The sequence below is a fragment of the Cervus canadensis genome, chromosome 32 (genome assembly GCF_019320065.1).
Source record: "Cervus canadensis isolate Bull #8, Minnesota chromosome 32, ASM1932006v1, whole genome shotgun sequence".
Lineage (NCBI taxonomy): Eukaryota > Metazoa > Chordata > Mammalia > Artiodactyla > Cervidae > Cervus > Cervus canadensis.
In genome coordinates this window covers 39,599,336-39,624,585 of record NC_057417.1, presented here as the reverse complement: position 1 = coordinate 39,624,585, position 25,250 = coordinate 39,599,336, and the positions used below count along the sequence as shown (strand labels likewise).

At 66.8% G+C, this 25,250-nt stretch overlaps 3 protein-coding genes across 8 annotated transcripts; all 3 read right to left on the bottom strand.

Annotated features, from left to right (window-relative positions):
• Nucleotides 1-2,435: 2,435 nt before the first annotated feature.
• Nucleotides 2,436-15,598, bottom strand: PIGQ (phosphatidylinositol glycan anchor biosynthesis class Q). 3 transcript variants are annotated; one of them, XM_043456105.1, is made up of 11 exons: nucleotides 15,563-15,589; nucleotides 10,901-11,599; nucleotides 9,249-9,380; nucleotides 9,049-9,169; nucleotides 7,616-7,742; nucleotides 7,262-7,415; nucleotides 7,033-7,144; nucleotides 6,388-6,468; nucleotides 5,805-5,919; nucleotides 4,444-4,505; nucleotides 2,436-3,719 (listed from the first exon to the last, which is right to left on the bottom strand). In XM_043456105.1, the coding sequence occupies exons 2-11, from the start codon at nucleotides 11,587-11,589 to the stop codon at nucleotides 3,567-3,569; spliced, it is 1,746 nt and encodes a 581-aa protein (XP_043312040.1). In that variant the 5' UTR covers nucleotides 11,590-11,599; nucleotides 15,563-15,589; the 3' UTR covers nucleotides 2,436-3,566. The 3 variants fall into 3 exon arrangements, 2 of the variants coding, with proteins under 2 accessions (XP_043312040.1, XP_043312041.1); XM_043456106.1 differs by lacking the exon at nucleotides 15,563-15,589 and adding an exon at nucleotides 14,460-14,602; XR_006267072.1 differs by having other exon boundaries at nucleotides 3,633-3,719; nucleotides 5,805-5,957; nucleotides 15,563-15,598.
• Nucleotides 15,599-15,934: 336 nt separating this feature from the next.
• NHLRC4 (NHL repeat containing 4) lies at nucleotides 15,935-18,964 on the bottom strand. Its single transcript, XM_043455223.1, has 5 exons — nucleotides 18,888-18,964; nucleotides 18,724-18,810; nucleotides 18,147-18,267; nucleotides 17,848-17,933; nucleotides 15,935-17,049 (listed from the first exon to the last, which is right to left on the bottom strand). Exons 1-5 carry the CDS (start codon nucleotides 18,962-18,964, stop codon nucleotides 16,065-16,067), a joined length of 1,356 nt encoding a protein of 451 aa, XP_043311158.1. The 3' UTR covers nucleotides 15,935-16,064.
• On the bottom strand, nucleotides 18,851-24,498 carry PRR35 (proline rich 35). 4 transcript variants are annotated; one of them, XM_043455914.1, is made up of 3 exons: nucleotides 23,847-24,498; nucleotides 19,937-21,082; nucleotides 18,851-19,667 (listed from the first exon to the last, which is right to left on the bottom strand). In XM_043455914.1, the coding sequence occupies exons 2-3, from the start codon at nucleotides 21,043-21,045 to the stop codon at nucleotides 19,046-19,048; spliced, it is 1,731 nt and encodes a 576-aa protein (XP_043311849.1). In that variant the 5' UTR covers nucleotides 21,046-21,082; nucleotides 23,847-24,498; the 3' UTR covers nucleotides 18,851-19,045. The 4 variants fall into 4 exon arrangements, with proteins under 4 accessions (XP_043311849.1, XP_043311847.1, XP_043311848.1 ...); XM_043455912.1 differs by lacking the exon at nucleotides 23,847-24,498 and adding an exon at nucleotides 23,661-23,795; XM_043455913.1 differs by lacking the exon at nucleotides 23,847-24,498 and adding an exon at nucleotides 23,598-23,723.
• Nucleotides 24,499-25,250: the final 752 nt, after the last annotated feature.

Below are 25,250 nucleotides of genomic sequence, written 5' to 3'. Positions count from 1 at the left end.
GATGGCGGACGGTTGCCCTTCCCTGAGCCCAGGAGGCCCTGTGGAGGAGCTGGCCTCCACGTAGCTCGTACCTTTCTGCAGGGATGACCTTTGAGGAGCCTGAGGCCAAGGACACAGCAGCCCAGAACAGCCCTTCGCTCATAAGTCCTGGGTCAGCCCCGCAAGGCACCCAGATGCTGGGTGGTCGAGGGTCACTCTGGGCCCCTCTGGTGAAGAGCCTGATGGTGTCTCCTGCAGTTCCCCCATCCACTGGCTGGGGCCAGGATGGGGGCCAGGCCTCCAGACCCAGGCTCTGTCCAGAGAGGGGAACAAAGAAGTGGTCTGGGGCGTCTCCCCTTCCCCACTGAGTAGGGCCTGGGGTCTACCCAATGGGGTGACTCACACAAGTCACTGAGTAACTGGCCCGCTGGTTACTCAACCCCCAACCCCGGGCCCGGGCCTGCTGCCAAGAGAGGCCCCACTGAAGTGCCATAGGTGGAGGGCGCAGGAGCATGTGCACGCCCAGCAAGAACCAGTGGGGGACACTGCAAGCAGTGGGCCACAGCAGGAGGAGGGGCAGGACAGGGAGCCGCTGTCTCTGTACTGGTCACTGTCACATGGACGGGACAGCAGCTTGCAGAGGCGGCCCTGGTGTGTCCGGCTGACATCACAGGGACGGGCAAACACGGTGTTCCGCCCAAGGTGATGCCTGAGGTCACAATGGCATTTGCCTGTTCCCATCAAGAGCACAGGAGCTGAAGCCCAGAATCATCAGATGAACCCCACGTAGGGACAGGCTACCAAGTGACTGGTGGGATCTTAAGGACCCCAGTGCTGGGACAGGCAGAGCGGGGCTGGGGGCGTTTGGGGGCAGAGGGAGCGGGGGACGAGGCGGCCCCAGCCCTAAGTCGCCCTTTCCCTCACTGTCCCCTGGGTGCATAGATCAGGCCTTGGCCCCCAAGATAGGAGGCACACTGGGCCTTTCAGGGCACAGTTAGGGGCAACTGATGATCAGAGTATGAGCTCAACAAAGCGGCCACAGCAAGCCAGTAGCCACGGGGATCTGGTGAAGGGCGAGAAGTGGCGTGCCGGCTGTCTCCTGGTGAGGTCACACTGTGGGGCTCAGGCTGCCTGCTTCAGCAGCTGGCCGTCCCTCTCTGAGCCCGTCTGCACCAGAGGAGTACCGGGCCCTCTGTTGGCGGCCGTGAAGACCTGTCAGGGAGGTAGCGGCCCTAGATGAAAGGGGAATTGTCCATTTCTCAGGGCAGCCTGCGGAGAAGGCAATGGCAACCCACTCCAGTACTCTTGCCTGGAGAATCCCATGGACGGAGGAGCCTGGTGGGCTACAGTCCATGGGGTTGCAGAAAGTCGGACACAACTGAGTGACTTCACTTTCACTTTTCACTTTCATGCACTGGAGAAGGAAATGGCAACCCACTCCAGTGTTCTTGCCTGGACAATCCCAGGGATGGAGGAGCCCGGTGGGCTGCCGTCTATGGGGTTGCAGAGTTGGACACGACTGACGTGACTTAGCAGCAGCAGCAGCAGCAGGGGAGCCTGAGTTGTGTGTAGCACAAAGCCCTACCAGGTCAGCATGGTAGGGGCGGTCAGAGCCCTGGGCTGGGGTGGGGGCCACTGATGAAAGTCATACAGGTCCAGACAGGATGGGAGCAGCTGGGACGTGCAGGTGGCATGTCTCGGTGGCTGCCAGTGGCCAGTGTTCCCTCTGCCGGCTCTGGGGCCAGGCCTGGCCCTTGGGAGACGGGCAGGCAGTCCAACCAGAATGAGTGACAGCTGCCTGACAAGGCCGGGAACGTGGCTACCACTGCCCAGCAGGCTGAGCAGAGCAGGGGAGAATTCAGCAGGTGAGGCAGGCCCCAGGTGCTGTTTCTGAGTCTCAGCGTCTGAAGGTGGAGACCCTTCTCAGCAGAACGTGGGCTGCCCGCCAGGCCCCACGTAGATCCTCTGCTGGCCCCGGTGGAGAGGCCGGCCTGGCAGTTGCCAAGTGGCCTCTTCAGGCTTCTACCCTTTCCTCCACAGCCCGGATAGCAGGCTCAGGGCAGCCACCCGCGGGCACTGGAGGCTGCAGAACGGAAGAGTCCATCAGGAAGTACCCCTTCCGTGTACGGAGTCCCAGGTCTCAGACAACAACATGCTTATCAGAGCTCACCCACTCACCCAAAGGTCTGCACCCTGGGGCCCGTGTCCTGCTCTGGGAGCCCCTCACGCCAGGGCAAGGCCCAAACTAGAAAGCAAGTGGCCCGGGGTCCGTCCATCCATGCCAGAACATCTTCAAGGGGCTACAGACCCAGCCCCCAGATCTGCAGAGGCCCGCGGAGTGCCCACTGCCCCCCAGCTTGGTTGTCGTCTTAGGACAGACAGTGGGGGCCCCCGCCCCAGGAGAAGGGGCACCTCCCTAGACCCATCGCTCAAGTGCTGATGAAGGCACAGTGGCGTACTCCAAATACATCGGAGGCTTTATTGTCCCAGCAGAAAAGACAGAGCCAGGACCCACCCGCCTGACCCTGGGGTGTGGGGGACGCGCCCAGGACTCCTCACTGTAGCCCCCAGCTGGGGAGCGTGGGTGTCAGGTGGTCAGTCCCGAGTGCCTGGGTGGACGGGGGCACAGCCCCACCGCCTGCTGCATGCACGTCTCCACCTTCACGATGACACGTTGTACATGATGCCACTGCCTCGAGGCACCCCACCCTCGGGACTCTGGGCTCACACCCACACCCAGATCCTGCCTGTGGCTGCCAGGCAGGTCCAGACCAGTGCTAGGACCCCTGCCTGGGGGCTGCCTGCCCCTGCCAGAGGCCAGTGACAGGATGGAAGATATGGCCAACAAGCCTGTTCCTGCAGGGAGCAGGGCGGGAGCGGGCAGCCAGGTGGGTGGGTCCCTGCTGCCAGCCGGGGCACCCCCTGTGGCCTGGCTTCACAGAGAGACACCCAGAGGGCCGTGGGCAGCTCCTGCTGCAGAGCAGTCTCTGCAGAAGCGTCGACAGGAAGCCCTGTGTGACTCGGTGCCAGGGGCGCTGCTGCCCAGTGTCCTGGAACCGCTGGACCAGGCTGGGGGTCGGCGGCGGCTTGGACCCCCAGACTGGCTGGCTGCTGCCCCACTGAGACAAGTTGGAAGGCACTGGGGACCCCAGGGGGCAGCCCCCAGGGAAGGAGACGCTTGGGGGCCAGAGTCTTAAGGTTACTTGAGTGCACCCATGACAGGGCAGGGTGCGGGGGAGCAGCCAGGACCTGCTGGCCCATCCTACTGGGAACGGGCAAAGCGGGCAGAGGCGGGGCTCTGCACACCCGTCCGGGTCTAGGGCAGGCCCAGGGGCCAGTGGGACCAGGTGAACTGTGCCGTCACAACAGGTCAGCAGGGGGCCCTGAGGCGGAGGTGATGGTGCTGAAGCTGGGCACTGGCCTGGCTGACCGCGTGCATCCCCCTGCTCACCACCCCCAGGACCAGAGTCGGGCGGAGATGCGACAGGCGGGGCCCGCAGAGGCCCTGACAACCAGGGGCAGCAAGAGGTGTGTGCCACCCTGACAACTGCCAAGTGGCGGTGCGAGGCGGGCCGGGGGCCGGGCCCTCAGTCCTGCTTGTCCCCTCTCTGCCTCCAGGGGTAGATGAGCTCCCCGAAGAACAGCTTGCGGCACAGGGAGCCCCAGGAGTGCTTGGGATGGCAGCCACAGCTGGGGAGGCGGTAGGTGCGCACCACGTGGCTGAAGGGCAGGGGGTTTATCTGGAAGCACAAGGGCAGCGATCAGCCAGGATGTGGCCCCCAACCCCCTGGGACTTCCTCTCCAGGCCCCGCAGCCTGTCCTGGGGGTCCCTGGACTGGACAACCACAGGGCAGGGCCAGCTCCAAGCTAGACACAGTCTCGCCAGGGCACGTAGGTCAGAGGGGGCAGCTCGGGAGGCAGGCCTGGGCCTCAGTCAGCAGTGCTCTGCTCTGGCCCGGCTGCGGGGGCTGACTCCCCACTCCAGGACTCACTCGATTCGTAGGAGCCTCCCCAGAAAACCACACAGGCTCCTCAGCCTCTGAACTCTCCTCTCAGGCCAGCCTGGCTGCCTGCAGTCAACAGGGCCTTCTGCGCCTCCGGCAACTGGTCCACAGCCCCAGCAGGACAGGCCCTGACCCAACAGGGCCGGCCTGTGCCAAGTCTCTGCTACTTTGCCTGGAGATGGAGCCCCGGCCCAGGGCAGGAAACAGGGATGCAGGGCCCAGCAGGCTGGGGCCTGGGTGCCCCAGGGTGTCTGGCACACCACAGAGATTCCACACTGGGGGAGGGCCCAGGCAGAGAGGGGGTCACGGCGCCCAAAGGCCTTGAGGGCAGGAGAATCTCCCCAGGGCCCCTGAGGCCCCCCACCAGGGGGGGCAGAGAACATGCCCCGGACACGGGGCCTCAGGGTGGGCGGGGCGCCTGTCCACGGGCAGCGATGCGAGGGCTGCAGGGAGGCCTTACCTGCATCAGGAGGCGCAGGGGCCGGCCGGCCTCGTGCTCCAGGACCCGGAACTTCACGCCGGCTGCAAGGAGAGCGAGGCCTGGTGAGGGAGGGTGGTCCCCGCACTGCACCCCTCGGAGGGCTGCCGGCTGTGGGCAGCAGCCGCCTCTCCAGTCCCGTCCACCATCCGCCCCTCATCAGAGCGCCGGCAGAACCGCACAGAGACCAAAGCCCCGGGTCTGCAGGCAGGGAAGAGCCAGCAGGCTGTGCTACTCTGTGAGCAGGACCGGGGTTCCCGAGAGTGGACAAGGCACCCGCTGGGCGGTGGGCACCCTGCTCATCTCAGCGCCTTCCAGCATGGCTGACTCGGGGACCAGCCACACTCTGGCCTGCAGTGTGGGCTCCCACGCCTGGGGATCCCCAAGGTGGAAAGTTCTTAAAAGGAGAAACAGGAGCTAATTATCAATTGATGAAGAGGCCCCAAGGCAACACAGTGGAGAGAAGAGGCGGCATATGCGACCTTTCCTGTGAAGTTAAAAGGACCGTGCCGGCCTGAGCGCGGGTGGGGCCAGGGACGTGCTGGGTCCGGGGGCTGAGGTGTGGTGGGGCTGGGGGAGCCTGGGCCACCTGGGGGTCAGCGGAGGAAGCTCTTGGAAAGAGGGTTTGAGGCTGTCTGGTGGGCAGACTCAAGGCCCAAAGCCCACAAACACACACATTCGTGTCTTCTGACTCCAAACTGGCTGTGAGCAGCCACCACGAGCTCTGGGGTGGGCTGAGCTGCTGGCTGCAAACCAGCCCAGGGCCTCCTGGGCACACTGGTCACCTGGGGGCCAAGCCAGGAACCCCCAGGTTCCCCGACTGTTCAAAGACCCTGCACTGGGTGGGCTGGACCACAACTCTGACCAGTCGGGTCAGGCCTCCCTAGGCCTGCAGTGGGGACAGCCTCCTGTCAGGGGCATCTGGCCAACCTGTGGCTGGTGTCAGCATGCAAACAGGGGCCTCTGCCTGCAGCGGGGCCAGCGGGGGCGGCTGGGCTGGCCAGCGTGGCCCCGGAAGGTGGCAGTCTTCTGGGGGGTCAGCTCCCAGTGGAGGGGCGCCAGCAGGCACACACCCTCACAGCCACAGGGGACACGTCTCTCTTCTGAACCACACAGGCGCTGCCCACACTACACTGCAGATACGCTTCCGAGCAAACTGCACACTCATCACAGGAAAGGCTCAGGAGGCAGGAGGGCTGCGCCTGCGGCCTCCGAACCTAAAGGCGGGGCTCCCCCTGCAGCTCACCCCCAGAACCAGGGCCCTGTGCTCCCTGCCCGCCCGCCGCACACACCTCGGCTTTCAGGGCCCCTGGGCATGCCCCCCAGCCAGCACGCAGACCTACCCGCGAGCCTGTAGGGCCGGCACAGCCGGAGGCCGAGCGAGTACAGCGGCAGCGAGTTGATGAGGTCCACGAGCAGATGGACCAAGCCCTGCACGGTGACCACCAGGAGCCGGAGCTGCAGCACAGACGGCGCTCAGGGCCTTGGGCCTGGAACTGTGGCCAGAGCCACGCTGTACAGGCCTGAGCCGAGCGGCCTGACAGGTCCCGGGGGTGGGGGGGGCAGGAAACCCCCTCCCGCTTGGTCAGAAGATAGGGCACTCCAACCCAGGGACACACGCCACTGGCCCCTCGGCCCGGCCACCCGGGTACCACGCCCCTCCTGCTGGCCACACTCTGCCCCCACTGCACCATTGAGACCCCTGCCCTCCATGCATCCAGTGGCATGTCCTGGGGCAGTAGGGGGTGGTACCCCCCAAGGGTGAACCCCTGCCCGCTCCAGGGCCCAGTACACGGAGTCCCGAATAGCCACCCTGTTGTGGCCAGCACGGGTGGTGGTCTGCCCACAGCTGCCCGCTGGCAGGCAGAGCCGGCAGTTAACTACGAGCACTGTGGGCCAGGCCCCTAGACGTGGTGCTTGGCTCACCAGGGTGAACACCAGGTAGTACAGGGCCGTGGTGGGCAGCAGAAAAATCAGGATGGTGAAGAGCAAGGTACCGATGAACAGCTACGAGGAGAAAGGACACCAGCGTCAGCGGCAGCAAGAGCCCTGCGCTGAGGGTGCCCCTGCCTGCACTGACCACAGCCCCTCCGCCCGTGCAGAGATGGAGCGCCCGCCAGCTGCCTGACGCTGCTGGGGACAGCCCTCCCCAGTCCTGGGAGGGACACCTGCTCTCCAGACCTGGTGAAACAAGGGCAGAGAGCGGGTAGACAGGACCAGCTAAGAGGTGTGCAGCCCATACACTAGACAGGAGGGGGGCTGAAAATTAGGCAGGAAAGAATACCCTGGAGGGCAGCACTCAGGGTCCCCATGGCAGGTGTGGACAAGCTAACAGGACGAGCCAGGCCCCGTGTGCACGCACCTCCAGCACCTGCTGCCCTGCAGCCTCCGGGAGCAGGGTCTGTCCCTGCCTGCGGCGAGTTCTGCCCCATCATGGCCCCGCGTACACCCTGCCCCTTGCAGCTCCCTGCACCCCTGGGGCCTGCAGAGCAGGAGCGAGGCTGCCCCTCGTGATGCCCGAGCCGCGGCATGTGCCGGTGCAGGCCGAGGCCGGCTGGACAGAGCTGGTACCTGGTCCAGGTCGTAGGAGCAGGAGTCCACACGCTGGCGCAGGACATTCCACTTCTTCCCTCGGAACAGGCGCCACAGTGAGGACAGGCCGTGGATCTTCAGGCAGTAGAGCCTGCAGACCATGGCCGTCAGGGTGGGGGCCGCTCCACACCCGCCCGGCCTGGGAGTCTGTCTGTGCCCAGGGCCCAGGGCTGCACGCGCCAGCCTGCAGGGTGGGGCGCACACCCACCTGGCGCCGTAGACGTAGAAGCAGTAGATGTGGAAGGTAAGAAGGGAAATGATGTCCGACAGGATGGACAGGGCGACCGTCAGGCCCAGGCAGGCCGAGAGACCCAAGTGCCACAGGATGTGCTCGATGAACGGGGACATGAGGTGGATGTAGCCTGGTGGGACGGGGTCAGCTTTGAGGGGCGCCCAGGGTCCTGCAGCCCCCGGTCCTCCCTGAGGACGGCGGCCTGAGGCATGGCCCGGCTCCAAACACAGGGTGCTGGGCTGACAGGAAGCAGAGGCCAAGGGGTCCCACTGCCCCCTCGGCTGGGCCTCTGTCCCCAGGGCACGCACCATGGGGCTGGCGGGCACTCACTGATCCAGAGGTGGATGTGGTACAGAAAGAAGCGGCCCAGCACCTGGTCCAGCGCCCGGTTCATCTTGAGCCCAGCAGGCGCACCCATCAACCACTGCAGCAGATGCTGGAGCTCCTCGGCCACACGCTGCAAAGACGGGGGTGTCACCCGGTGACCCGCCTGGGGACCCTACATGAGCCTGAGGGGGTCAAGCCCATCAAGGGCCCACGAGCCAGGCGGGGGCGGAGTGGCTGGAGGGTCCCAGAGGGAGAAGAATGACGAGGGGTGAGGGTCCAGCACGGGGCCTCACAAGGAGCCAGTAAGCCGAACCCTGTCCCGGCCGCCCCAGGAGGAGAGCGGTGCCAGTGGGGTGGGCGGGCCCTCAGGCCTGGGCCTTGGCACCCATGGGGGGGCCACGGGCGCCCTGTCCCTGCCCCGTCAGCCAGCCCCTCCCGCCTCCCCGCAGGCCTCTCCCAGCCCTGGGTGACGGCCTCTGCCACGTCTGGGGCAGTGAGAAGGGAACAGAGTGTTCTTTATAAATAGAGCTTATTTAATATTTAAAGGGTAAGAGCTTGGCAGCAGGAAGAGGCTTTCATTTTTAAATTAAATATTTATATTTCTGAGCAATTCTGCAGCAAAGAGGCCTAGGATAAAACTGGCCAAAAGGCAGAGTGCGGATGAAACGGGCAGAGTGGCCGAGCCCCCTCCCTAGCCCCCAGGCCCCCCTCCTCCCTCTCGGGCCAGGCCTCCCTTAGAAGCTACGGGACTCGCCTGGGGGCTCCTGGCCACCAGCAGGCCCAGTGCCCCCACCTGTGACTGGACACTAACGATAGCAGGAATGGCTGAGCCCACAAGGACACTGCAGCCAGATCTGAGTGGCTTGCAGCCAGGCCAAGAGGGCGTGGGTGGGGAGGGGTGCTGGGGGCTGCCCTAGGCAAAAAGACAAGCTCCCGATAAAAGTGCAGAGACAGCAGAGAGGAGGAGGGCTCAGAGCCGGTGTGGACGGACAGCGGGCGGGCGGCTGTGGTCGGGAGAGGAGGCCGGGGCCTGTGGCCCTTAGTGCAGGAGCCACAGAACCGGCGCGGGGGTGGGGGGGCAGGCGGGAGGCTGAGCGCGCCACAGAGAGCAGCCTGGAGGCACAGAGTCTCCTTGACGCTGATCCGCTGACCATGCAGAGGCCCAGGCTGATGGCCAGGAGAGCAGAAACGACTGTGCACAGTGGGGCCACGGGGCGCCGGGGCCTGAGCCTGGCATGCAGGCGGCGCCCCTGCAAAGCCCGGATAGGGGCTGCAGATGGCACCGTCAGGACGGCAGGGTGGCCCACCTACAGGGCCCGCGTCTGTGCAGCCCCACAGGTCCCGCGGGACACAGGCCCACAGTGAGCTGCCCCAGGAAGTGCCCGCCCCCAGGAACCAGGTGCTGGAGAGCAGCTGGGGCCCTCCCGCCGACTCACATCAGCCACGGGGACGAGCGCCTCGGCCAGCTGCGCGAAGCGGTCCTTCCTGTGCAGCCAGGACAGCAGCAGGAGGCCCAGGGCCATGTCGAGCAGCACGGAGACCAGCGTGTTGGCCTTCCTGGAAGCGGGTTCAGCGGGCGTGAGCGTGCGGGCGGCCGCGGGGGTCAGTGGGGGCGGGGGGCCCGTGGCGCCCGCACCTCATCAGCTGGGCGGGGCCCTCGGCCCTGCGGGCGCTGACGACGAGCGTAAGCTGGTCCAGCCGGTGCCTGAGCTGCTCGCAGGTGGACAGCTTGCTCCAGATGAAGGACAGCGGCCACAGCCGGAACACCCTGTGAGGGACGGAGGCGGTGGGCCTTCGGGGCCTCTGGCTTCCCTGTGCTGGGGCCGCTGCGGCCACAGCCACTACCCCAGACGTGCAGAGAGAAAAGGCCCTGGTGGCCCCAAACACCCATGGTCACACTGCTGAACTCCGTGGGCTGCGGACACGGGAGAGGGCCCCGGTTGGCAGCCCAGCGGGGGCGGCAGTCGCTCGTGACTGTCAACTGGGAACACGAGGTGCTGACTCCAGGCACTGAAGCTGAGCACCTGCCGGACGGACGACCGTGTCAAGAGTCAAGCCCAGCAAAGCTGACCCCTCACGCGGCAAAGGAAGCACCAGACGCTTCACAGACCTGCAGACGTGTTCTCTAGCAAAGGTGAACAAAGCTTCCAATGGCAACTCAGCACCTGACTCCGGGGCAAGCCAGAGCCCTGCTGTTGGCCAGAGGGGCCGGCAGGGCGCCTGCCAAGTGCAGGGCCGCCAAACGAGCACACTCAGGCCCCCAGGGGGGAAGGAGGCCTTGACCCTGCAGGTTTAGACTTTGACCCAACTCCCAAAGAGAAATGCAGTCAGCACACCCCTGTTCCACTCAGCGGAAGGCAGGCGATGGGCAGGGTCTCCCCAAGGCCAAGGCCAGCCCTGGGCAGCACCCCAGGGCTTCGCTCCTGCAGCCACAGCCATGCCTCACACTGATGTCCTGGGGCTCCTGACGGCCACCAAGGACTAGCACCTGCCCCTGGGGCTTCGGGACTAGGGGCACGCGAGCAACTCATGGCAACTCACGGCCGTTCTTGCGTTCTTTGAAACCCAACAAAAGCAAAGGAACTTCTCTTCCCCAAAGTGCCACCAGGCAAGCCCAGACACTTTCACGTGACTTATTTCAAGGAGTCATGAAGTTCTGGAACCCACCCCGCAGGTCAAGACACTAGCAGTCCCCATAACCTAAGGTGCTGCCCATACACAGCTGCTGAGGTCTCTCTGTGGGGACAGGGCCACATTGCCCCAGAGCCCCTGGGGAGTCGGCGAGGCCCGTCCCCAGACCTGAGGCCAAACCTCTCAATCTGGGGTGCAGCACGGCTGTTCTGCACCCAGTGGTGCCTCTGGGGGGCTTCTCACAGGGAGAGGGTCCGCAGCCAGAAGTGCTCTGGTGAACCCTGAGACCAGCCCCCAGTGGACAGCAAGGGGCTACTGCCCACAGCCTCCCGGGGCGGCCACTCCTGCAGCGCCAGGGAAGGGGGTGGGCAAGTGCCGGGGGACCAACAGGGGGCCCTGTGCAGACCCTGGGTCTCCCATCACCTAAGTTCCCTGTCGGGGCCTGAGCTGTCTGAGGGTCACCACATCCCCTACCCAGCGGGTCCCAGGCAACCACCGAGGCTGCTGGCTTTACCCTGAGCAAGAGGCACCAGGAGAGCAGCCCCCAGGAGGGATGGGGCACAGGACGAGAGCTGGGGTGCAGGGGCGGCGTGGGCCTCAGAAGGGCCTGTCTGGCCTGTGAGCCTGACCCACCTGCCCCGCCCCGGGGGCACCTACCGACAGGCGCTGGCAGCGGAGACCAGTGACAGCAGACAGGCTAGCAGCAGGCAGACGGGCCCCGCCGCGCGCTTGGCCAGCTCCACGAGGATGCTGGCCTCCATGCCCTCCGACTGCCAGTGCGTCAGCCGCACGGGGCCCTCATCGAACCGGTCACTTTGGAAGAGCACCTCGCTCCGTGCCACTGTGTCAAAGACGGCAGCCAGGCCGCCCGCGCTGGCCGTGGCGTCCCCAGCCTGGCGCTCGGGCAGGGCCGCAGGCGGGTGCAGCTGCGACAGCAACACCTTGCGCTGGTCGTAGAAGATGAGCATGACCGGGTCCTCGCAGGCAGGGGCGAGGGGGCCGGGCCCCTGCCGGCGGGTGGCCTTGCAGCTCCAGGACTTGCTGCCCCTCTCCCGACACAACTGCAGCCAGGGTTCGTGGGAGAAGAGGGCGCCCAGGCCCTCCAGGAAGTGGCCCAGGTTCTCCTCCGGCTCCTGCCGGCGGTGGCACCAGGTGCCCAGCACGGCCACGCCCACCCGGCTGGCCTGCTGCACCTGGGCCAGGAGCTCCTTGACCTGGACCGGGATGAAGGGAAAGTGCACCACAGCCAGGACCACGGCACTGCTCTGCTCCGGGACCCACCGTCCCACCAGGAGGCCGCTGTCCGCCGAGGCGCAGCACGTGGGGAAGAAGGCCTTGAGCACCATGCCGGGGTCGCTGGAAGAGAGGAGGGCTCAGCTCAGAGCCGCCGCCGCCCCGCAAGGGCCCAGGGTGCCTGCCAGTGCCGGAGAGACAGGCTCTGGCCACGGCTCGTGGCTCAGACAACCCTCTCAGACACGTCCATGTGGCCACTGGGCCCACAGGTGGGGGCGACCCGGCTTCAGGTCTGGTCAGGAGGCTGGCGAGGGAGCCCCCAGCTGCCCATCTCTGCCCTGGGCTGCAGTGAGCTCAGGCCCAGGCCACGCCCACCCCCACCCAGAGGCGGGGCCAGGCTTCCCTCCTCCAGACACAAGCACCTGAAACAGGGTGCTGAGTACAGGGCTCAATTTTTGTTTTTAAAGAACTGATTAGTTTTTGAAGTGTAGCACAAGGGAAAATCTACAATCTCATTAACAATTAAAGTAATTTAAACATCTCAAAGCTTGACTGACTTACTAAGCTAGCAAGAACAAAGATGGGACACCTAAACAAATCACTTGCTAAGCTAAGCAAAGTGAGGCGTGAGCCCACTGCTGGCAGCTGTGAGCCTTGGTGTGGGGGCCCCAGAAGATGTCTGGGCACATGCCTGGTGCCCCAGTGACCCCCCGGGGAGCCTCAGTGCTCAGGCTGGGAGCCACCAGCATCCACCCAGCCCCAGCCTCCAACTACGTGGGGCCCACCCCTCCCTGGGGCCCCACCCTCTTGTCACAGCTGAGCACCTCCCTCAGGACCTCCCCCGCCCCCACCTCCGCAGGCTCTAGAGGTCGGGGTGGGTCTCCCCAGCTGTCCCAGCCTTCACGTGATCCTGGGTAGCAAGAACCTCCCCAGTAGGCCATGCTTTCTGAGTCCTGCGGGGCTGCGAGCGGGCCTGGCGGGCAGGAGCTTCGCCTTGGTGAGCGCTCGCTGGGGCTCCGGCCCTCTCCCAGACACGAACGACCCCACAGTCAGCACAAAGCAGCACAAAGCGCAGAGCAGCAGCGCCGAGCTAAGACCCTGGAGTAGGAGGGACACAGGCCTCCCACTGAGCCTGGCCCTCCAGGCCCCAGGGCTCACCAGGCCCTCGGGAACAGGGGGACAGCGAGGCTGAGGAGGTGTGACTTTGAGGGAGCCCTTTCCTGAGGGTTGTGGGGCTCTGGAGGGGGCCTCACACACACAGGACTTAACCCCAGGCAACTGGGGCAGCTACTTTCCTCCCCTCCAGGGCGCCCAGAGCAGGCTGGAGGGAGAGGCCTCTCCCACTTGTGGGTTCTGACTCAAAGGGTCCCCCTGAGTCCAACAGCAGCCAAACTCCCAAAGGCCCCTCCCTGCAGAGATCAGAGACAGCAAGCAACATGGTGTCTGCAGGGAAACCTGGAGCCCAAAGGCAGCCCTGGGCCAAGTCCCTGTGGCCACTGGCAGGGACATCAAGGACCGCCCAGTCTCCTGACACCTGTCAAGGGCATCATGAAAGGGACAGAGGCATTCTGTGTGTCAGAGTCCCACCAATGCATGTTGACCACCAACAGGGAGCAGCCAGCACAGCCCAAGCCTCTCAGCACCAGCCAGTTGCAACCACCAGGTCGGCCAAATGACAGGATCACGGTCCCCTGTTTGGGGACTCCTCTCACAGGAGCTAAGGAAAACCGCCCATAGCTACTGTCAGAAGACAAACACACTTGGCCTCACAGTGAGCAGATGCTCTGGGCAAAGCTGGTTACACGGTGGGTTCACTTGCAGAAAATTCATCGAGCTGTACACATACGATCTGTGCACTTTGTGTGTTTTATGCTTCATCTACAAAGTTTACCTAAAAAAAAATAAAGAAAGGGGAAGAAGAGCTCCTCATGTCTGGGGAAGGCAGCAGAAGGCAGATGGTGGTGTTCCCATCTGTGGGGCAGTAAGAAAGAACTCTTAAATCTAGGAGCAAGTTTCCATCCCCACCCCCACCTCAGCCTCTGGGAGTGACCAACACAAAGAAGTCTGCTCAGATCAGACAGCCAGAAAAAGATGAAAGAGCAGGCAATCGATAGCAGAGGTGCAGATGGGAGAAAGCGGGGCAGCAACTCAGCACCGTGTGCATCTTTAAAGACTGCGATAAAGGGCACAAGCCCGGGAAAGCTGCCTGCTACCCAGGACACCAGGTGCCCTGTGACTCAGCCCACCATCCCAGGTCAGGCAACAGTCTGTGGGACACCCCTCTCCACAGGACCTGAACTCAACCATCTGCCTTGTGAAGCCCGCAGTCTGTCGTCCTCCGCCAGAACTGATTCAAGGCAAACGCCCAGTTATGACTGGCCAGAACCCCTTACTGCCTAAAATCATCCTCTGGGGAGTCTCCTGATCACTGCCCTTGGTAGCTCACAAGAATTCCTTGTTACTCCTTATGTCTGTGTTTAAAAACAACAAGGATTGTGTTTAAAGACGGATTTCCCCCTCTCTTTTCAGAAGAAAGGACACGAATCCAGGGCTCTGGGTTTTGGCCTGTACCGCAATCAGGGACGACGGTACAGCGCTGATGGCCGGTCCCCTTGACCCCTTGACGCCGGGTCCACGGCGGGACCGGGTAGGGCGGGCCAGAAGGCACTGGCCGGCCGCCCCTCACCCCACAGGGCCGGGCTCCAGACGCCCCGCCAGAGCGCCCCCGCGGCCCGCCGCGAACCCGGCGTCGCTGGGCTGCGCGGCCGCAGCGCCTCCCGTCCCAGGCCCGCCCCGGCTGGCCTCCGGTGGCGCCCCCACTTTACGGCTGAGAAAGCAGGGGCTCCGAGAGGTAAGAGGCCCGCGTCGGCTCCGGAGGCCCCCGGGCTCCCCGGCCGCCGCAGCGGGGTCTGGGCGCACAGCCCGGCGGGGCGAGCCCCCAAGGTTACGCCCCAAGGCCGCCGGCCTTCCCCGCGGTGCTCACCGGGGCCGCGCACTGGGTCCGGCTAGTGTCGGGAACCGCGTCGGGCGGGCCCGGGCGGGCGGCGGCGCTCCAGGCCCCCAGCCCCGCTGCGGCCGCGCCGCGGGACACGCGCCCCATTTCCGCCCGCTCCCGGCGTTGCCGCGCGACGGTCCGCCGCACAGGCGCCCGGGCTGCCCGCTGGCCCCCGCCGGAGCGTTCCGCGCACGCAACGTTCCGGTCCCGGAGCCAGCGGCCGACCCGCGCCGTGCCTCGGTCCCTCCGCGGCCTTGTCTCCCCACGCGCTGTGCCCAAGGACCTTGTCCCCGTCGCAGCACTACTGTCCCCCCCGGTCTACCTACAGTGTCCCCCAAACCCCTGCCTTCCAGTCCCCCACCACGGTGGCCAGACCTCCCCTGTCCCTGGTTTCCTACTCTGAAGGCTCCAGACCCCACCTTGCCCCATCACCGCGGGGTTAAAGGACCCCCCAGGCTCCGGAGCGGGTGGGGCGCCGGGGGTCCCAGGAGAAACTGCCTCTCCAGCCCCGGGCTGGCCCCCTTGCACTCTGCTCCCTGCAGAGGCCAAGTGATCCCTGAGGTTGCAGGGCCAGTCCAGAGGGTGAAGCCAACTGGGGTGGGGGTTGGGGGGCGCCCCTGGCTCCCTCTTCTCCAGGGAACAAGACCTCTAACTCAGCAGCAGCCGTCAGCATTGACGCAGCACCTGTTCCCTGCACTTCCTTACTCTGACCCACTTAATCCAGGCCCATGCTCTCAGGAGCCAGGACACATGGAGGGACCCTGAGACCACCCCTTCACCACGCCTGGGGCCAGACTAGGCGTGGCCTGCCCCCTAGGACCCCCGAGGGAGCCGGGAGCCTGGCTGGGCCCAGATTCAGAGGAACCTCACTCCTCCGCACCCTCAGCCTGGTTTTCCTGTCTGCTCACAGGAAGGTTCTCCTGCTCTTGACCACTGCCAGGGACTCTCCCCCCACCCATGAGCCTGAGCTGTTTGGTCCAGCTCCAGGAGGTCAGACAGTCTCACGTGGGCCCGGAGCATGGAGGCTGGTAACCCAGCCCTGTGTCACCCCAGGGCGCATCCAGGTGGCCCGTCCTCTGCTTCCCCCTTACCTCAGCTGGGCCCAGAGAAGCTGCAGCAGTCTGGGCACCCAAGGCGTCTCTGAAAACAGGGGACAGTGAGGAGCCGCACCCCTGCCCAGCCCAGCCCAGCCCAGCCACACCCACCCTGCCTGCCTCCCTCTGATTAGGAGGCTGGGGCTGGAGCACTGAATGGAGAGCCGGCCCGGGTAAGTGCTGGCGGCTGGCCCAACACGCTGGAGACCTCCAGGCTTCAGCTGCTGGCCCAAAGCGCAGGCCTCCTGGGCCCTGGGGGCTGGAGGCAGCTGATTCCAGCTGCCCCCTGAATCTGAATCCTCCCCAGGAGAAGGAGAGGAGACCAGGCCAGGGCCTGGTATGACGGGGCTGAGGACTGTCTGCAAATGTGCAGGGTCAGGAGGGCGAGGCCCACGGCCCAGGAGAACCCTGAGAACCCTGAACGTTTCTCCCATCGTGGTCCGGGTCTGGGGGGCTATGCCACGCACAGAGAGGGGCGTTCCGGTTCAAGCCCACGGTATCAGGCCAACTCCAGGTGGGACTGGTACACTTTGATGTCGCCGTCCTCTGCGTCTGCCACCAGCAGCTGGCCCTGGGGCCCACAGGCCACACCCAGGGGTCGCCTCAGCCCCTCGGAAACCAGGCAGATGGGCGCCCTGACCTGGGGGAACAGGGTCACCTGGCGCCGCCGCTGGTCCGCCACAATGACACCGCCCGCTGCGTCGGTGCACACACCTGCTGGGCTGCCAAAGGGGTGCCCGGTCAGGTCCCCCAGGGACCCCAGGGGCTGGCGGGCACTGCCAAACAGCCGCACGTCCCCAAACTCCTCGCTCACTGCCAGGCCCCCATTGGGCGCCAGGCCCACCCAGCAGGGGCCCTCCAGGCCCAGCAGGGAGGCGGGGGCCAGTGGCACCAAGTCAGGGCCCAGTGTGAAGCTGTGCACAGCCCCAGGCACGTAGTCTGTCACTGAGAGGCGGCCGAAGGCATCTACAGCCAGCCCCCGGGGGGCGGAGAAGGAGCCCACCGTCACCCAGCGGCCTTGAGGGGCTCGGGCGGTGTGCTGGAGCGCATGGACAGCCCCGTGGACCAGGTCGCTGACCACCACGAGCCCAGCGGCTGTCACCACCACATCTTCCGGCACAAAGGCCCCAGCCCCTGGCACGTGGCAGGGCAGGTGGCAGACGGAGCGTCCCTCGAGGTCCAGCACGTGGACGCAGGGTGTGGCGCCCGCCGTCAGGAAGAGCAGACCATCTGGGGAGCAGTGCAGGCCCCGGGGTCCCCCGGTAGCCGTGGCGGGCACTGGGATCCGCCCAAGCAGCCGAGGCCGCCGGCAGCAGGCAGGGTCTCCGGGAAGGTCCAGTGTGGGGCGCGGTCCCTGGGCCGTGGCTGGCGCACTGGTGGGGGAGGCCCAGGAAGTCCAAGAAGGAGGCCCGGGAGCAGGCGCTGGGCGGCCGTCACGGCCTCGGCCTCTCTGAGCCGGTCCTCCAGCCCAGCCAAGCGTGGGGCTACAAGACAAGTAACACCCCGCCATGTGCCGGGCAGCGCTGCGGGCCCGACACCGCTTCCTGGCATCCTGGTGTCTTCCTGACCTACAGACCTGACTGTCCCACCATGCCCCGACTGCCAGTCGGGCCTCTGGGCCCTGTTTTCCCAGCTGTGGTCCCTGAGCACAGTTCTGAGAGATGCACGACCCCCCCACCCCCACGGCTGCTGTTCCGATCTGAGGTTCAAGAGGAGCTCGGGGCACCTTGCTGTCCGAGGTGGGGGAGGGGTGATGGATGAGCAGTGTTTCTCTATGGGCAGAGGAACGGGGCCTTGTTGGAGACCTCCAGCCCCTGAGGGGTAAAGCAGGGGTCCTTTCCTAGGCCTCTCTGGCGGGGGGGAGGGGTCTCCTACCTGGGGCTAGGCTCCCTGGGCCACGGGCCTGTGTTGTTGGAAACCAGAGCTCAAGGGAGTGGGAGGAGCCACCTGGCCTTGGGGAGGGGCCAGCAGAGCTCTGGCCAGGCGGCCTTTGAGCTGAAGCCCAAGGAAGCCCGAAGGAGCCCGGTGCTCAGCTGCTACCCTGCCAGACACCCTCCAGCGCCGCCGCATTCCCGCCTCGGGGCCTTTGCACTGGCCTCTGGGACATTCCTCAGCCTGCCCAGCTGGTTGCACTCAAGGTCCACCCAGCCACCCTCCCCAGGGATCCAGGGCCTCTACCGCCACCATCTCAGGGGATAGCACCCCCTCTGTCCTCCAGCGGGACCACAAGTTCAGGACTGGGGGGAGGGCTGTGCCCCTGACCTGCTGGCTAGGTCACCCACCTAGGAGTCCAGGGTGGGGGTGCCCCCGCACAGGCTAGCAGGTTGGGTCCTGTTTCTGCACCTGTGGTGCGGGGGTCACACACCTCCTGCAGAGTCAGTCCAGTGGGTGCTGAGAAGTCGGGGTGCGGCAGTCACGGGGTGCTAACGGGGGGCTGAAGTGGAGGAGGCTTCCTCAGACTCGGTACTTGGGGGTTCTCCAGACCCCTTGTGCGTGGCTCAGCCCTCAGCCCCTAAGCCCCTCCAGGAAGCCCCTGGAAGGTGGGGGTCAGTCCGTGTCTGTGACCCATAGCACTCCCTACCCAGCCGCCTGCACCCCAGCTCTGGAGGCCGTGGGGGGTGGGCGCGATGCTATCTGCTGTCGCCACGGCTGATGGGCAGCAGCAGTCCTGATCCAACTGGCCCCAGCCCGGCCGGCCCAGCCTGGGGAGCCGAAAGCAGGCAGGAGCGGCCCTCCTGGGGCCACTCCTGGGTGGGCACAGAGGTGTGGCCAGCTCCCGGGCAGAGAAGCAATTAGCTGGGTCCAAGGGTCCCCGGGGCACCCCTCCCCCCGCTGTGGGAAAGCCAAGTCTGGCCGCGCTGGGAGGGAGGCAGTGGGCTGTGAAAGCCGCCCGATGCCTATCGCAGCTGCAGGGGCTGGCCAGGGCCCAGTGGAGGCCACGCTGTGCGACCAGCCCTGGGCCACAGCACGTGGGGTGCCGTTTAACCAGAGCGAGCCACCTCCTGGACGAATCGGACATTAGGGCTGGCCGGCCAGATGGGGCTGGAGGCATGCCCCAGGGTCCCTGCCCACCATCCTAGTGCAGAAACGCAGAGAATCCGAAACTGTGCATGCCTGCCTTGCCCGCCCCCGCTCTGCCCCCGTGGATAGCACCCCACTCTCTCCCCAGACTCTGGGTCCCCGGGGAGGGCCCAGGACACTGTGCCCCGACACCCAGTTTGGAGACATTGACGTGGACAACGACGCTGCAGCGGCAGTGAAGAAGGAGCCCAGACGGGTGTGTGAAGGTCGTCTCCGTTTTAATGTCCACAACCTTGCTCACTAAGGGGCCCTGGGCAGTAACTGCGTGGCCCCAGAGACAGGCGTGGCCGCGGCGGGTGGGGGTCTGCCCCCGGGCATGCTGGGGCGGGAGGGGAGCCAGGCGGTGGGCGCGGGGTCAGAGGAGGGCGCCCATCTGGGAAGGGGCAGCGGGGGCTGTGGTCAGACCTCGGCACCCGGCGGGCTCTGCAGGCCCGGGACAGCCTCGGGGGGCCAGGAGCCCCCAGCCCCAGCGTGGGCACCCCAGCTGCCGGGAATGACAGGGTCCTCGGGCGCCTGCAGGGGAAGGGCCGGCGGGGGCACACTGGAATCAGCCTCACACTTGGTGGTGTGGCTGGTCAGAGGCGGGGCTGCCAGCAGGCCGCGGGGCTCTGGGGTCCCCCGGGCCAGTGTGGGGCCCAGCTCCGGCTGTGCCCACGGCCCCGCGGGCACCTCGTGTGCCTTGGTGGGTGCCCGTTTCACAGAGAGGTCGAGGGGCGCGTCGGGTGGCTTCACAGCCCGCGCCAGCGCCTGGTGGATGGTGAGCAGCTCGCGGCGGATCTTCCCCAGCTGCTCCCGCAGGGGCCGTGGGGCCAAGCCCCCGGCAGGCGCCAGCTGGCCCAGGCGCTGCTCCGCCCTGGCACAGTCGCCCAGGGCCCGCGTCAGGTCCTCACCCATGTGCCCGGGGCCCCCCAGTGCCAGGCCCAGTGGCTGCGGGGGCAGGGAGGCCGCGGGGCCAGCTGTCTCGAGGTCGCTCAGTTCCTTGTCCTCGGGCCAGAGCATCGCGGAGGGGCCGGTCCGCAGGCTGGGGGTGGCGGGAGCCGGTCAGGAGGCTGCACTGTCCCCATGGCGCCCGCCCCCCATGACCCTGTCCAGCCTGGCACCCTGGCCGGGGGGCCTCGGAACCCCAGAAGGGAGGAAGGCGGGCCGTGTGCTCTCAGTCTCCCCCCTGCAGCCTGAAGTTCCCCTCTGCAGGCTGAGCTCTGGGTGGGGTGGGGGGGCGCCCGGCCACCCTGCCCCCTCAGCCCTGTTCCCGCCTCCCTGAGTGCCCCATGCCTGGGCCCCAATACCCACCTGCTCTGGGCGCTGATGCTCGCTCGGCTGCAGGGGGCCTTCAGGGGTTCTGGCTGGGCCCCCAGGGCCAGCTTTCTCTTGGGGTCGCTCTGGGCAGCCCGCCCCAGCTGCTCTTCCTGCCCGGGGTCCCTGAGGGCGCCCCGGGGCCAGGGCCCACCCAGCCCCGGCACCGGCACCTTCAGCAGCCCAGGGACCAGGGCCCCAGGGGGCCCTCTCGGGGGCATGGGGGGCTTGGTGAGGGCGGTCTTGCCGGCCGGCAGCCCCAGGCTGTGCTCCAGTAGCAGGGGGTAGTACAGGCGGGGGATCAGGGTGGGGCGTTCGGGGGGCTGTGGGGCAGGGAAGGCAGCGGCCGGGGGCAACAGGGGGCTGGCCGAGGCCAGGAAGGGCACGTGTGCGGCGGCGGCCAGGGAGGGCCCCAAGTAGGAAAAAAGGCTCGGGCCGAGAGGGTAGTTGACGCCCAGCAGGGACAGGTGGAGGCTCTGGGCCTCAGGGAGCTCCCCGGAGCTGGGCGGGGGGTAGCAGGGGACGCTGGTCTTGGGGCCCGAGGCACCTGCACCCACCACGGCTGCACTTCTCCGGCCCCCGCCCGACCCCGGCTTCCATGCCTCAGCCAGGAGGCCCCCCAAGCCCGCACCCTTCTGCATGTCCCTGGCCTCAGGGGGTGGTGTCCCTGGGGAGGAGCCCTCGGCCCCCAGCTGGGGGCCCCCGACCCGGCTGCGCAGGGAGAGGATGTCGGCGGCTGTGAGGTCCAGGTCGGGCGTGGCGGGGGCGTCCAGGAGCCGGGCCCCTCGGGGCCGGGTGCCGGGGTCAGCTGGGGCCGAGGGGTCCGCAAGGCGGCCCGGGGTGGCCGCGGGATGCCGGGGTGTGGCCGGGGCGCGGCGGCAGGCCCAGTCAGGGGAGTCCAGCAGAAGGGACAGCGAGTCCTTGCAGAGGCTGTACTTCATGTGGTTGTAGAGGTGGGACTTCTCCAGGCAGGTGAAGGGGCACTGGAAGCACTTGTAGTTGTAGGGCTTGCCCCAGGGCCGGGGGATGTAGTGCGGCTTCTTGGGCTTCCGCGCGCGTGCGCGCGCCCCGGGGCCTAGGCGGCAGGAGCTGGCCTCTCGGGACATGGCGGTGGCTAGCCGGCGGGCCACGGCCCCATGCCACCTGCAGATGGGGCCTGGGTCAGCGCCGGCGCCCTAGCCGACGCCCCCCACCCCGTCACCACAGCGGCCCTCCGCCTCCCTGGCCTCTGATGCCCAGACCAGCAGGCCTCCCTGGAGGGTCAGCAGACACGTCAGCACACAAAAACGCAGGACGCCCAGGGAAATGGGATTCAGACAAACAGCAAATGCTTTCTTAGTGTAAGCATGGCCGAGCCAACATTTGGGCACTAAAAAATTATTTGTTGTTTATCCAAAATTTAAGTCCTGAACTTTCTTGGTTGACCCTACATACATGTCGGCCAGTCCCCGGCAGGCCCAATTCTGGGGTGACTCCATCCACACCCATCTGCCCCGCTCCAGGCAGAGCCTGTGTCTCCGTCTACCCCGGGGGCACTGGTGAGTGAGTGGAGGAAGCCAAGTATGAGCATATGAGCAGACTCCCTCCTGGGGACTCGGCCCTTCCTTGTCTCACCCCGCCCCCTGAGACCCCTGCCCCCGGAAGCTGGGCAGCCGAGATGAGGAACCAGCAGGAGCTCTGAGAGCCTGTTGACACAGCACGTCCCTGCTCTGCAGGGTGTCTCTGGGCACTGCGGTCTCCGAGGGGGTCACCCCACGTGGGCCAGGCCAGGCTGAGGGGCGTGGATGTCCGGCACGGCCCCACAGCATGGCCACCTGCTCAGCCCGGCTCCATCTGGGTGACTGCCGGCAGGTCGGCGGCCGAGCCTGCCACGGCCGAGCTTGGCCAAGACCCTCCTCTCCCCACACCCCGCTCGCCTGCTCAGAAGCCACTCCGCGGTCCATCTGGGCTGCCACCTGGGCCGTCCACCGCCCCAGCGCGCGCCTCGGCCGGGGCTCGGCGAGTGCGTGCACACAAGCATGCAGGGCTCCTACCGAGCCCTCCTCACGCAGCGCCCACAGAGACCACCTCGGCACAGCTGGGCCACCTCGGAACAGAGCCGGGCAGCTGCCAGAAGGCAGGGGGCCCAGGCACACAAGGCTCACAGACCACTCAGAGTGGACAGGCCACCGCCCACGTGAATGCACTGCACATGCACGCACACACACACCGAGGACGCATAGGGTCACAGTCATTCACGGGCGTGGACACACGGGCATGTGTCCCACTCCCTGGGGCTCAGCCGGGCAGGGCTGGGGCAGTCATTGGGAGCAGACCGTCCTCCCTGCCGGCCTTTGGGCTCTGCACATGGCGGGGAGTCACGTCTGCTGCCTCCAAACACTGAGCAGGCACCCCCATTATGGGAATGGCCAGAGGGGCAGAGGGGGCCGCCCATTCAGACAGGTCCTGGGAGGGGGCTAGCACGGCCAGGGCTCAGGTGTGGAGGGCTGCGATTATCTGGGAAAGGACAGGGCTCCCAGCAGGGCTGGGAGGAGGGGGCTGGCTGAGGAGAGGGGCTGGGGCCCCCAGGGGCCGCAGACACACCCTGAACTTGCTGGTGGGTGCAGAGGCAGGCCCCACTCCTGCCCCCCACCCCCCTAAGACACAGATGACAAATGGGCGTGTGTGCTCCAGAGACAGAGGCGGCTGTGCTGGGGCCATCGATCACCCAGCCCTGGGAGCCACACAGCTGTGCCGCCTGGTGCCACCACCACCCCACCTCCCAGCCGGGCCCCTGGACTGGGGGGGCTCCTCCTAGACCCCTGGACTCAGCAGGCAAGAGGCTTGTCCTGTGTTGCTGCTTCGAAGCAGTCACCTGGCTGCAGGGGGGCTTGGTAGGGAGCCATCTCAGCGCCGCTGACCCCATGGGAGCCCAGAGAACACCTGGTACCTGCCCAGCATGACTGTGCACAAGCAGAAGACACCCCCAGACACCAGCACACACCCCACACCCCCAAAGGCATATTCATTCGCACATGCCTCCCAAGCGCGGCCTGCGCCCCAGGGTGCTTGCCCAGACACCTGGTCCCACTAACCCTTCCCTGGCTGGGGGAGAGCTGAGGGCCGGCCAGGCAGGAGCCCCACCCCAGGGGGGAGAGGGGGCACCCAGCGCTTGGAGCCCCCACCAGCCACCGGGGGGTTAGAGCTTGTGGCCCTTGCGACTTGGGAGCACCCCACAGGGCATGGTGCAGGTGACCAGGCTCCTCCGCGGCTGAAGTCCAGACCCCGACTCCCTCCCTGCCTCCCTCCAGGGCGTCCTCCTATAAGGAGGCTGCTGCTGCGCCCTAATAGTTCGTGGAGCCTGGACACCGAGAAGTGGGGGACGTGGGGCTGGGGCAGCCCTGCCCACGCCCAGACAATCCTGTCGGCCCCTCGCGGCCCCCAAACTTCAGACCCGCCGCCGCCCGCGCCGCTCTACCTGCGCCCTGGGCTGAGCGGAGCCTGCTGCGCCGCGATAAGTCTGCGCGTAGCCCCGGGACCCCGCGGGAACTTCCCGCCCCGCCCCTACCGGCGCCGCCGCGACCCCGCTTCCCCGGGACCCGCACGGGCTCTCGGGGCGCGACCCCGATTTCCGCCAAGGAAACTGCGGAGGGACCCCGCGCGGTCTGCGGTCACTCACTAGGCAGCGAGTCCCTGAAGCCTCCGCCACGGACCGCGTTCCCCGACGCCGACTCGCACCTACCGAAGTTGGCAGCAGGAGCGGCCGCGCGTGCGCCACGGCGCCGGGCTCCGGGGGGCGCGGCGACCTCCGACCCAGGCTCGAGGGGGGCGGAGGCGCCCGAGCGCCGGCAGCGATCCCATCCCGACCTCAGGTGCACCCCCGTCTCTCCCACTCCCCGGCCCGCAGTCGCCCCCTCGGCGCACTCACCAGGCTCGCGCGCCCAGGACCGGCTCAGCAATCTGCGCCGCGCCCGCAACTCGTGGATGGAGTCCTGGCCGGTGACACCGGTGGCGCCACCCGAGCAGGGCAGGGTCGGGCAGCCCCGTGGAGGAGCGCGCAGTGGAGACGCAGGTGTGCGGCCGAACGAGGGGCGCCTGGCACGTCCCCGCCCCCGTCGCCTGCAGGCTGCCGCGGGGGTGCGCAGAGGCAGCCAGGTCTCCCGGGGTCCCCGCAGCGGTGTGATGGGGTGTCAGCGGCCGAGGGCACAGGAGTGGGGCCGTCAGCACTCATTCGTCAGGGCAGGGCTCTGGCCCCTGACAGCCCCTCCGCCTGAGCCAGGGCCTGGAGGCTGAGCCCCGGGACAGGAGGCCCTTGGAGAAAAGAGCCGGCAGGGGAGGGCAGAGCCCATCACACGCCGGGCAGAGTCTCCTCTGCTGACCAAGGCTTGCCTGCAGTGCCCTTCTCTCTTCTCCAAACAGGAGGCTGAATGGCTCTGCACCCCCAAGCCCACACCCTGCCCACTGATGGTCACTGACCCGGGAAAAGGGGGTCCGCTGCGCTCACCCCCACTTTCTGGAAGCATCACCCCCAGTCCCCTGGCAGGCGCTCTGGGGAGGGCCCTGCCCCTGCCCCCTGCTGGCAGGCCTCCTCTCCCCTGCCTGTCCCTCTCGGGAGGGCCGCTGAGCCAGGGGGGGCGGGGAAAGGGCCCACCAGGAAACGCCGCCCCCTCTATCCTCACAGCCTGAGCCACTCCACCTCCCGTGGAGCTCGACTCCATGTTGATACCAAACGTTCAACTCAATGGTCCGGGGCCCCACGTCTCAGCCGGGTCCTAGCAGAAGTCCCCCTGAGCAGCCAGCACCGTTCTGGAAGTGGACACAGACCGCAGGCCAGGCCAGTTGTGTTCCTCAGGGGATGTTTGCCTTTGTTCAGGGGACGGTGTCCGAACCCGGAGGTGCATGATGTCCATCTCAGGAGGGGTGGGGTCGGCCGTCGGAGGGGCGTGTGCTGCCCTGGAGGCCCCCGTGAGCGTCCACTCCACCTTTGCTAGAGCCCCCATTGAAGCCCAGGGCAGCCAACTCAGTGCGGGGACAGGGGCACTCTGGGGGCAAGGGCGTGTCCTGTAGGGTCTCTGGGATGGAGCTCTCTGGGCCTGTGAGCCCGGCTGCGGTTTCCCCAGCTGCGCAGGAGGGTGACTGGCCACGGCACTGTCGCTGGCGCTCCAGTCAACCCTGACCGGCGTTTGTAAGGAGCAGGGCGCCATGTTCTGGGGGCATCCGGTGCCAGGACACTGGTGTGAGGGTGACTGTCCAGTGTCACCCTCCCTGATACAACTGGGGAGACCCAACTTCCCCCCTGCAAGCCCACTGGGCAGGGTGGGAGGGCTGGAGG